The sequence below is a fragment of the Notothenia rossii genome (assembly GCF_949606895.1).
Source record: "Notothenia rossii genome assembly, chromosome: 8".
NCBI lineage: Eukaryota > Metazoa > Chordata > Actinopteri > Perciformes > Nototheniidae > Notothenia > Notothenia rossii.
Genome location: NC_136906.1, coordinates 50,127,907 through 50,140,956, shown reverse-complemented (window position 1 = coordinate 50,140,956; position 13,050 = coordinate 50,127,907). Strand labels below are relative to the sequence as shown.

The window sequence follows — 13,050 nt, the reverse complement described above, 5'->3', positions numbered from 1 at the left end:
CCGTCTCTCTTTCCCCAAGCGACTCCGCTGCCCGTTGTTCTTTCTCTAACACGTAATGAAGGTAATTAAGCGTTTTAGCTCCTATGCTGTTAATATTGGCCGCCATTTCCTTTATGAAGTAAAGCAGCCTCCCTGGCCGTTTCTCAATCGCGAGGATGCTTGCTTGGTAGCACATGTCTTCCGAGTCACTTGCTTCAGAAGCGAGGCAAGAATCCTTCCTGGCATTCGGAAAACGAAGAGTGGAACAGGCTAGCAAGTGTGCAGGTGTGCGTCATATGAATGACCCACCTTACATTTTCCGCCACAGATTTGGGGAAATTGGTCCGTGCACAAAGCATTGTGGGGATTTTAAGGACGCAAAGTCTACCCATGTGCAGCCTCCAAATTACCCCCAAACCAAGGACGCGGCCTCTGTGGAATTCCAAGTATGCTGGAGATTGGAACAGTCCTTCGGCGGCACTCAATGACGCAGCATCCTTGAAATATTGGCTAGGAAGCCAGTTTCCTCGAGGTGGAGAAACGGCCACAGTCTGTGTTCTTGCGCTGTCCTCACATCCCCGGACTGTGAGACAGACTCGGAGGAGCACAGGGGTGTCAGTATTGTTTATTTGAAAGTACATTATTGAAATTAAAATAATATTTGTTTACTTTTACGAACAGTGAGCAGCTGGGCAGCTGTAGCAGATGTATTGCAGGACACATCTGACAAATGACATGTAATGTAATGACATGTGTTGGACACACAGACGGTATGGTTGGACTCTGTCTCACGGGCATGTTGCAGTATAACATCAGAGGAGACTGGGCTAATTGTACGTTCTCAAACTTCACCACTTAGAACTAACTAAACAATGCAGATATCATTTTTGTATAATTTATTATCGATGTTTTGGGCAATAATAAGCACTCCCTGAGATATTTTTGCTCAGAAAAACTAAAGTGAAAAGTAACAAATAATAAAATAATAAAAATCTTGATCTCTAACTGATTTTAGCATTTCATTCTTCCATACCTGCATTTGCTTTGCCAACCGCAAAAAAGAAAACTACAAGTAAATTTGTTTCTTTTAAACTTGTGATTAATACAATTAATGAAATAATTTTATTGTGATTAATCCGATTAAATATTTTTGATCCATTGACAGCACTAATATAAATAAATAACAAAACGCTCAAAACCATTTTGATATTTTGTTATCCCTACTGTACGCAGTTTCAGTGTAGTCCATATATCATCCACTCGTATCTCTCACTACTGAGATTATTAACCAAGAGTCGTTTATTTATCCCATATTCAAATCTTTCTTTCAGCCTATTTTCCTTCCATCAGGTAACCGATATACACCGCATATACCAGAGTTTCCATTAGCCGGTAATTACCGGACTTTGACCGGTAAAATATGCTGAAGACCGAAAAAACTAAATCTCTCTGGTCAAAATGTCCAGTCAAAATAATTTCCTCTTAGCACAATACCGCATCAGTTGGGCCACTTATGTGACAGACAAGAATAGTATGTGACAGACAAAAGAGTATGTGACAGACAAGAATAGTCAATTCTAATGTCTAACACTTAATGTGGAGAAAGAGATATCCTGTATGGGTTGATTGTGCGTTGATCTGTTGGTAATGCCTCCGGTGGGCATGTAAACAAATGCATAATGCTGCGCTATACTTTGCGGCCTCATCTGGTTGCATAGCGACGCTTATTGCTCAGGTGTCTTTTAATAAGCAGGCAGTCCTATCATCAGCTAGAACTAGCTAGATCTGATTGATATGGACATAAATGCGAGTAAAGTCTAATCCAGGGGTCGGCAACCCCTGGCACGCGTGCCAGCATTGGCACACGGCACCGTAACCAGTGGCACACTAGGAATAAGTGGAATAAGTGTGCAAAATATTTAAATTAATTTTCGGATCCTGAACGCGAGACCGCCGCCAGAGCGCATCTCCCCGTTACCTGCAGAAGGAAGCCATGCACGCAACGCAGCCCCGCTCTCTTTATCTCCAGGTGACTTTCTGCCGCTTTCCTCCGTGGTGCAGTGCTGATCGTTTCACCACGGAGGAAAGCACTTCACTAATTTCAGTACCCATAAGGAGCTGTACAAATGACGCAGTTTTTGCGTGGCTGTGTTTATTTAGTTGAAAGCCCAGTGGCGATCTGCTCATCTCTCATCGAAATAATATGCTACAAAGGGGCGGACTGGCCATCTGTGTGTTGAACTTTCCTGTCGGCTCCCAGACCGTAGTCGAGGAGGGCAGAAGCAACAAGCTTCAGGTTCAATAACCCACTTTAGCTTAAATGACTGGAGAGAGGCGAGCTCTTCTTGGGAGGACGTTGCATTTATTTAGCTGTTCTTCTGTTTCACAAAATACATCACAGACCTCTGTTTTTCTGCTTTCCCGTTTCACTTCCAGAAACATACACACGTTCCATCACTGTCGCTCTAGCATTCAAAAACACACATGCACAAGCCGCACCCCTCTCTCTCTCTCTTAAAGGGACAGTCATCTCATCTCACTCTGCATGACCCTAATATCATAACTTGTGTGTTCTGGAGAATCACAGAATGGACGATCGTCCTTATTATTATGCCATTTAAACCAATTATTTAAATGTGTATGTTAAATTTGGCATCATGTAAGTTACGCTGACAGGTCCACACACTGCTTCCCCTCAGCGAGGCTCCCCCGCCCTCCTGCTGATAGTTGACGAGCGTCAAGCTCGTCAAGCTCCTCAAGCTCGTCAAGCTCCTCAAGCTCCTCAAGCTCCTCAACCCCCCCCGTTGATAATTCTCGATCGTTGGCACGCTGATAACAATTTTTTTTTTTTAAATGGCACTTCATATCAAAAAGGTTGCCGACCCCTGGTCTAATCTGACGGGAGAGAGAGATCAGCTGCTGCTGACGAATCGACACGCAGCTCTGCATGATCACCTGCAGCGATGAGCGGAGCAAAACACACTTTTCAGGTTAGAATATCACACGTAGCTATTTTAATTACCTCTCAAACTACCGTAACTAGTTATAGATATGTTTAGTTTTAATGTCGCGTCACTCATTACTGGATCCGCGAGCTGCATGATACTGACGGGCTGTCAGGAGAGAGAGAGAGCGCTCCGTTTATTATTCCCGTGTTATTTATTGGGAATGCTGTTAACAGCATTCCAACTAACTGTTATTCCACCGTCGAAAAGTTTATTATTCCGCCGGTATTTTGGCCCTCTTCTCCTCCCGCATTGAACATCGCAGAAACTCTGTTCAAACATCAAAACGTTCGACTCTGTCGGGAATCGATGGCTATTACTTTTCTCATTCATAACTTTCATAATTCCAGAGATACATCCCATAATACATCAAATTTTTTACATTGAAGTCAATGGAGAAAATCTTCAGACTTCAACAAATCTTCATGCAATTCAACTGCTAACTGTTCATTCATACTTTCACTCAGACACCTCATTCCAACTTTAAAATGTTACACATCTTTCTGCCATTATTCGTCTAAAACAACTTTTAAATCTGAATCTTACTTTTAGAGATATTAAACATTGTTCAGACCTTGTTTCAGAGGTTTTCTTCACATTTTAACATTAACTTCATATTTTTTTTTTAAACTGCCATAATTCCCAAACCCTACATTCCTGAGACATAATTTATCACGACAAACGTAGGAAAACATCCCGTAGCTTGAAAAATGACAAATAATTAGGCAAAATAATTAAACAAAATGCTTTCTGAGGGCATGAAGTGATAAAAACGTTCAACATTCCTCCATTAAACCCCATTGTAATTTCAGGCAGATATTTCCTCACGGTAGCAGCCGCGCACCCTACACTTCAGATACTCAACTTCCTTGACATGCTTCACGTTTTGAAATTTCACAGATATCTGTTACGGTTCTTCCACAAAACGTTAACATGTAAGAGGTTTATCTCTCATTCAGAACAATTAAGCCTTTGATCTCTACAGAGCTCGTTAGCTCAACTATAAACACCTGTGTAATGGAACACGATGATGTAATCACTCCAACTGACATGCTCAGAGCAGCAGATTTCAGATAGCAGTGTGCAAACAGTCCAGCCGTGAAGACATCTACGGGACAGTTTTGAGATTTTTTTCAAATGCCGTTGCCATGGCAACACAATGCTCGCCTTGAAACACGGTTTTCTCATAACTTCAGTGAAAATACTCCAAACAGCCAAGAACTTCACAGGTTTGGTAACGATGCAGCCATCAATGCATCTAAGCGTAGTATGGGGTTTCATCAAATGCCGTTGCCATGGCGACGGACCACTCGCCATGAAACACGATGTGGCTGTAAGTTCCATCGACACGGTCCAGTCGTCCCCCAATCTTCACTTGTATATCACCGGTCCATGCCTCAACAGCTCTACGCCAATTCTGAGATCTCACCATATGCCGTTTCCATGGAAACGCATCCCTCGCCATAAAACATGATGTCGCTATAAGTCCGATGGACACGGTCCAATCGTCCCCCAATCTTCACTTGTATATCACCGGTCCATGCCTCAACAGCTCTACGCCAAATCTGAGATCTCAACATATGTCGTTTCCATGGAAACGCATCCCTCGTCATAAAACAATGATGTCGCTATAAGTCCAATGGACACGGTCCAATCGTCCCCCAATCTTCATTTGTATATCACCGGTCCATGCCTCAACAGCTCTACGCCAAATCTGAGATCTCACCATATGCCGTTTCCATGGAAACGCATCCCTCGCCATAAAACATGATGTCGCTATAACTCCTATGCAAATATTCAAAAAGTGCTAAAACTTCACAAGTGTGCTAACACTCCAGCCGTGAAGACATCTACGGGACAGTTCTAAGATTTCTTCAAATGCCGTTGCCATGGCAACACAATACTCGCCTTGAAACACGGTTTTCTCATAAATTCCGTGAGAATATTCCAAACAGCCCAAAACTTAACAGGTTTGGTAACAATGCAGCCATCAACGCATCTAAGCGTATTATGGGGTGTCATCAAATGCCGTTGCCATGGCGACAGATCATTCGCCATCAAGTTAGTTCAGAAGTTTGCGGTTCAAATATTCTGCTGCTTTTCCAAGCCTTTTCACTTTATTTTCTTCTCTCATCACACATTCAAGCCCCCAGTGTTCATGTATCATTTCAATCTAAATGATTCACTTTTTTTCTTACACATTACATTTCAACATAGCAGTTTAGCGTCAGATTTTCAGCATAAAGCATTCCCACTAGCAATTTCTTCAGGAATTGCATTCTCTAGTTATAAATTACTGTACACTTTTGAATAATGTAGTTAATCTACTATAATCCGTTTGTTTAATATCGAATCATATCAATTTGTTTTAAAGCTCAATAAATAACAAAGAAGACCGGCACTTTTCTAATTTTGTCCAGAAGATTTCAACTTTAACGGACATGTTGACCGGCAAAAAACAGAAACTCTGGCATATACATCCCACCCCATATTCCCTAACTATAGCTAACTTTGGTGCATGTCTGTGCACACCTGGGAAATACGTTATGGCACGGTTCTGGACTGATTCCCACAAAGCAGTACAACATGGCTGTGGGCTGAGCGGAGCGGCGCTGTTCGGGGTTGACCGACAACGATGGACCACGGTGAGGGGCGAGGGGGACGCTGCTGTACAACACTTTCTCTGGCTGTAATAATCCACGTGCATTTGGAAACATTAACACTCCAAATGTAAACAGGAAGCAGGTAAACCCGGCAATCACAAAGAACCGGAATCGGAATTTCTTTCAGACCGTCAATAACTCAAGAACAGTCTGGGATCCCAAAGCTAAGCCATCAGGCCTTTTAGGGGGACATCTGAACATAAGAAGCATCAAATCTAAAAGTGAGCAAGTCCATCATCTTTTAATGGACTCCAATTTAGACTTTTTGTGTTTATCCGAGACCTGGCTTCATGAGTCCGCCCCCACAGCAGCCTTTCACGTAACGGGTTTTAACATTTACCGGAGAGATAGACGCAGCTCAAAAGGAGGCGGGGTTATGATTTATGTCAAGGACAGTATTCCCTGCAATGAAATACAGTGGTCAAATTGTAAAGGATTGGAAACTATCGGTGTTAATATAACTCTTGTCACCACAAATGTAATTTGCTCTTATTGTAATTTATAGGCCTCCATCTTAAAATAATATTTTTTATGAACGTTTTAAGAAGTTATTAAGAGAATGTAATTTCAACAAAGAAGTTATTATAATGGGTGATTTGATAAATTGGCCAGAAAGAATCTAAAACAGATAACTGATCATTTTTGACCTTGTGCAACTGATCAGTGGACCTACAAGAATAACAAATTCAACCAGCACTCAAATTGACTTAATATTTAGTAACAGACCAGAGAGAATTTTTAAATCCTTTAACATGTTAACTGGTCTTTCTGACCACAATATGACTTTAGCCGCCAGGAAACTAACCAAAAAGCGTTTTAGCCCTTCCGTCAGGAATTATGAATCTTGTGGAATCCCCAAAAACAAATATGAGACCTTTATAAATGCTGTTGAACTGATTAAATGGGAAGATATTTTGCCCGGAATAGACCATGAAGAAGACAGTAAAATGTTCTCAAAAACGTAAGAGAGGACTATTAACAACTTAAAATGCAAAATCAAGCATAGAAATAACAAACACACTGTCCCTTGGATAAATTAGGATATTTTCAGACTAATGAAAGAACGTGATCTAGTCTTAAAAACTGCAATCAAAACTAAATGAAGCCATGACAGAAGTCATTTTACTATACTTAGGAATACAGTTTTAAAGAAATTAAGGAAAGCTAAGGCAGATTTCTTTTTAACTATAGACAAGGCAGGAGGTCATTCGAAATTGATCTGGGACCAGTTAAAAACATTAACTGGTAATCAACATAGGGAAAGAAAACAGTTAGAACTTAAAGTAAATGGTAAGCTTATAAACACTCCAGGCGATGTAGCTGAAGTTTTAAATCACTATTTTATTGATTCTGTTGCTAACATTGCACAGTGTTTTTCTCCTGACTGCACAAGTAATTGTCAAATTGATACAATGGAGCCAGCTTTCAGCTTAAGAAACACAACTGAAACAGAAGTTAAAAGAGTAATTAAATCCCTTAAACCATCTAAAGCAAAGGATATATTTGGTATGGATGCAGTTATGCTCAAAGACCTCAGTACAACTCTTTCTCATCCTATTGCCAATATCATTAACCTCTCTTTCTGTCAAGGAATGTTTCCAAATGTCTAGAAGCCGGCTGTAGTTATCCCAATCTTTAAAGGTTGAGATCCAATGTCTACCAATAACTACAGGCCAATTAGTATCCTTCCTACAGTATCAAAAGTCGTTGAAAAACTTGTAGCTGAACAAATTATGAACCATCTGAATAACAGTGATTTTTCTCTGCATCCAATGCAATTTGGCTTTAGGGCCAAATACTCTATAGAAACAGCCAACTGTTTCTTCACAGAACAAATCAAATCCAAAATGCATAAAGGTGGTGTTGTAGGAGCAGTGTTTCTCGACTTAAAGAAGGCCTTTGACACTGTTAATCACAACAAACTCATATCTAAGCTATCCAGCATTAACTTCTCCACACTAACACTTAAAGGTCCCATGTCATGCTTTTCCGGTTATTACCCATCCCCTTGTGTGTTATGAAGGTTTTTCTGTATGTAAACGGTCTGCAGAGTCAAAACCCTCAAAGTACACCCTGTAGCGAGTAAAACTCTAACACAGAAAATACCTCCCCAAAACGCCTCGTTGGAGATATGTCACTGTCCATTGATTCTTCCGGGTAACTCATGATGTCATGCGTTTCCCAGAACCAAATGGACCAATCCGTGGAGCCGTTACGTTACGTCCGCGGAGCCGTTACGTTAGGCCCCCGCTGATTGGTCCAAATCAGAGGTGCCCAGTACGTCGACCGCGGTCGGGGCAATGCTGGTAGATCGCGATTCATTCATAAAAAAGCAAAAATCCAGCTCCGTTAAAATAGACAAAACAGGTTTTGATCCCTCCTCCCGTGGCCTCCCTGCCACTTAATTCAGGAGTTTACTTGATTGACAGAAAAAGTGACCTATCATTTTCCAGTCTGTTAACCCAGAATGCAAAGCGATACAAAATCAGTCAAGTGCCGGGAAAACTCAAATTAAGTTAAAGAGACAAACAACAAAATGAGTGCGGGACCGAGCAAAAAACTAAAAATATACCACTTCCACCCAGAATGGGAGGAAGAATATTTGTTTGTGATGTCACATTCAAAGGTTATTTGCCTTATTTGTAAAGCAAGCGTCGCTCTGCCAAAGAAAGGTAACGTGGAGAGGCATTATCAGAGTGTTCACAAGGCATATGACAGCGACTTCCCTCTGAGTAGCGAGTTGAGAAAGAGAAAGGTCATGTATTATTGCTACAAAAACCTTATCTCGCAGTCTCAGTGTCGCCAACTCGTTTCTAACATGCAAAAAGACAAACAAATGCGTCTATGGTCGGTGTATTTTCGACCTTTCCAATCCAGACCAGATCTCTATCTCCCCCGTCTGTGTGCGAGGGGGCGGGGCAGTTTACACACACACACACGCAGCTGCTACATGCAGCAACACACGGAGGAGATGGCGGAGAGAAGCGCTCCAAGGTGTGGTTAAATGTTACCCGTCTTGAGGTGGACAATGCTCCTTGCCAAGAGTGTTTAGCATGTAAGGGCGGTAACACGAGCAATTTGTCTAAACATTTAGCTAAAGTGCACCACATTCAGACAGAGGAATGCACCGGGTTCGACTGTCTTACTAGCAGCTCTGTAGCCCCATCCACGAGTAACGTTTCCACGTCAGGTGTTATGTATGCTAGCAGCAACACACAGTTAACTACATTATACAATCATGGGTTAATGATTAGAGGTAACAGAGTTATTTAGTTTGTTAAAGTTTCAGCTATTCTGTTTACAGTTCTGTCATCAGATTATTTAATACGATTTGTTAAAACATTGTTGTTTCTTTTGATGTGAAATATTATTTATTTTATTTAAATAAAAAGCAATGTTAATTTTGTTCACAATTTGTTAAGTTAATTTAATAATATATGTATTTTTGAATCAAGTATTCATCTTTATTGTCTTCATTGTTAGTTTCCACATGCCTAAAACAAACTAAATCTAAAAGTTGATGGCTAAATAAGAGCGTTGGAGAAATTGTGCAAGGCATACAATAATAGTCCGAATAGTCCAATAATCGTTTCATTAATCGATACATTAATCGATTATCAAATTAGTCGTTTGTTGCAGCCCTATTGTAGTTATCCCATGTATACATAAAACGTGTTATTCAGCAACTCTTGCAATTTGGGATTTTATCTTTGGTTGGTAGACCTCAGTGAGCTGGGCATTTCAAAGGTAGCTCACCAGCCAAAAAAGTGTGGGCACCCCTGGTCCAAATTGACCAATCCACGGACTTCCTCACACACACACTCAGTGCAGGCAGCTCTGCTGATCTCTCCTCCCTGGCTGCAGGTTGATAACAGACAGTTGGGATCGCGGCGAAATTCTCTCTGCAGACCCATTCTCACAGCGTTTATCAACCTTTTTCTTACTCAATATCAAGCCACACTTATTGTTTTTACTTCGGCTGTGACTTTGTGTGTGCTCAGGATGAGTTTGGCTGTGTTTTGCTGTGTATCGCTAAACAAGGAAACAACACCTCCACGGAGCTCAGCGCGATTCACAACATCACAGGGAGGGTGGGGGCTGGAGCTATTGGAGCTACAACGAGCCGTTAAAGGCAGAGTGAAATTCACCATTTACCATTGATATGTCCTGACACAAACATCCAAATGTATGCTGATGATACTGTAATTTATGTTCATGGAGGCAGTCTGACACAAGTGGCTAATGAACTGACGAACAAGATGGTTCATGTAACAGCTTGGTTGGATATGTTTGTGTCCGGGGAGAGGCTACAGGTGGTCTCACAGTACAAATACCTGGGGGTCTTAATTGATTCAAGACTCAATTTTAAGGCTCAGGTGAAAAAGGTTTGCAACAGGGTCAAATTCAGTCTGTTCAATTTGAGGTTTACCAGGAACTGCATGTCAACAGAGGCGGCTCTGATGTACATGCACTCTATGGTTCTATCTCATATCACATACTGCTTAATAACCTGGTCACATGCCTGTACAACCACTCGTAAACCCCTGGAATCATTATACAAACAAACACTTAAAATAGTAGATAAGAAATCAGTTTATTCTCATCATTGCCCAATACTCACAAAATATAACTTGTTGAGCTGGGAAAATGTAATGAGATATGCAAATGCTTGCCTCATGTACAAAATAATTCACGGCCTTACCTCACCTCCGCTCAGACATTTTATCACCATACGCACACCTGTAACTTGGTCAACAAGAGCTGCAACAAGAGGAGACTGCGTTGTTCCATTAAGGAAGAGTTCATTCAGCCAATCTTCTTTTTCTTTTAAAGCTGCACAACAGTGGAAATTGAAGGATTATTTGAATTATTAAAGTAACGTGTTATGGCAGGAAAGTTAAATCTGGTATATTCATTTTAATGTCACCTTATATATATTCATGTGTGTTAAATTTGAAGGGACAAAGTATATTTTCCCTCCCCAATATATTGAGGTGAAGTCTTTGTGTTTAGAGAGGGATGCAAGCAGGGGACATCCTAATTTGGGGATAGCTCCAAAACTCTGGAATGTTTCCCTCATAAAAGAAGAGGGTGCGTTACACATGCTTAGGGCAAATGTGTGTGTGTTCATTGCAGTAAATATATGTGCTACATGATTACTGTTCAACTATACCTCTGTTCTTATTCTTTCATGTGTGGGTACTAAATGGCTACAAACATTGTGGAGAAATTAGCTTAAACATGTTTTATTACTCTATATGAAATGGAAGCAGCTTTTATGATAGGGACGAGAGAGCATTTTCAGCATGTAAATTATCAGGGAAATCTACTTGTTTTCAATAGATGTGTGTGGTTAATTACTTTGTATTAATAATAACAGTATGTGTAAAGGAAGCTGGAAATATACAATGTGAAACCTTTTATTTGAAGTAAAGATGTGAACAATAGCTCAAACAAATGGAAAGGCGGTAGGACAAATGAGTGTGTTCTCTATATTAGGCCTGTGTGAAGTTTGACTATTTGAAAAGCATCTCCAATACTGCTTAAGAGCATAGGTAATGTGTTCCTCGTTATTATTGATATGAAAGTGATTTACATGTATTACGTATATTTAGCCAACTATAACAACTATATCTTAAAACATACTTTTAACTTGTGTGTGGTAACCTGAGGGGGGAAGATGGACTCAGGGACAAAGGGCCATAAAAGGGGATGTGTGTGTGCTGGCTGCAAGATGTGAAATAAGATAAGGAAACTTGTTGTTTAGAGCAGGTTCGTAACAGACACCAAAAGGTGTCTGGTCTTCGTCAAACTGAAAGAGACTTTTTGTTTCCGGGTTTCTTCTGCTGTGTCGCACTGATTGGGTGCGACAGGCCATGTGTTGGTCTCTCCCAATAAGATGACCTCTGGGGGAAAGCACGCACACACCTCCTCCTGTGTTTTAGTATGAAAGCCTGTGTTTTCCTTTGGTTCGCGCTCTTGTTTTTGACCGGCCGTTCCCTGACACCTGTCTCACACGTGGTAGAACCTGAGCCCGGAGTACTCTGCAGAGTGCTTCGTGATTCCTTTGTATTTGTATTGTTACCTTGTATCATTAAAACAAGATTATTGTTTCACTTGCATTCTGGTGTTTCTTAATCCCTTCCTTTTTACGAATTTACCCAGCTTATCAAACGACACGCGGAGACGAGGTTGGTTTTAAACATCCTCCAAATCTCCAACAAACTCAATCACAGTAAAGATTAGAGAACAAAACACCTGCAGTTTATTTAAATCTAACTTAAAAACGTGGTTAGTGGAAAGTCAGCTCTGTCAACACTGACACAATCTGCACTTTACAACGCTCTGTTTGTACATGTGCCTTGACCTGTTGTTATCTGTCTGCGTTGTGAATATGTATTTTAGTTTTGTTTTTATGTTTTTATATATGCTTTTATCATAATATAAGCATCTCTGTTGAATGTTGTTTTACTGATTGTATTTACCTGTTATTTGAAGTGAATTTTTGTTTTTAGGATGACTTTCAACATCTGTCCAGGGACTACAGACGAAAAATAGCCTGTTGGCTAACTCTGGCGCATTTACAGAAATGTCAATCAATGTGCACTGTCCCTGTCAAATAAATATATAAATAAATGTGGAAGGACCGTAACCCCAGCAGAGTAAAAGTGTTTGAGTATGATTGGACGCTGCCTTCCTTCCTTCCTTTACTCTAACACTGGTTTCTCCCAAGCTCCATCAGCTGATTCAGAACAACACCTATATGACGTCCATGTATTCCTCTGTAAATAGCGGGCTGATAGGCAGTATGGCTGTGCATCACTCACCTTCTTCAGCTCTTCTCTGGGCATGTTCCCCATCTGCAGCTTGGTCCAGTATTTGTCCAGCAGCGCAGCGTGAGAGTTCTGTGGTTTGTGCCAACTGCCCCCGCTGTAGTACATCCTGAAAACACCGGCAGAACAAAAGTCATACCATGCTTACTTTAGGCAGGGACTGGCTAGGCTTAAGTCGGCTGGGTTTGAACTTTATCAAGTTCTCATTTATCACAAAACTACTTCCATCCCTATTCTACAGCTGAATGCTGGTATACAAGATTTATTGAATCAGAATCAGGTTATTGAGGTATGTTTACACATAAGAGGAATTTGCCTTGGTGTATATGGTGCATACATCAAACCCATTTAAAGATAAAATGTAAGAAAAACTACCCAAAAATAAAAACTATTATAAGATTAGAAAATGATTTACATGAAATATAGATATACCAAAAAACTATGTACAGTATACTCAGTATTGTTATGAAAAGAGGAAAGCTGTGTAGATACTGAGAGAGGCAGCTTGTGTAAAAATGTGCAAAATATTTGGCCTCATGGATGGATATTATATCCTTTCTTATCCTGAAA

General features: G+C 40.6%; 1 protein-coding gene across 1 annotated transcript in view; it reads right to left on the bottom strand.

Annotated features, from left to right (window-relative positions):
* The window catches only part of mdn1 (midasin AAA ATPase 1), a 147,876-nt gene that overhangs the window by 103,921 nt on the left and 30,905 nt on the right, over positions 1-13,050 (bottom strand). Inside the window, 1 exon segment of the mRNA XM_079643066.1 lies at positions 12,475-12,589. Within this exon segment, the coding sequence (XP_079499192.1) occupies positions 12,475-12,589 (115 nt within the window).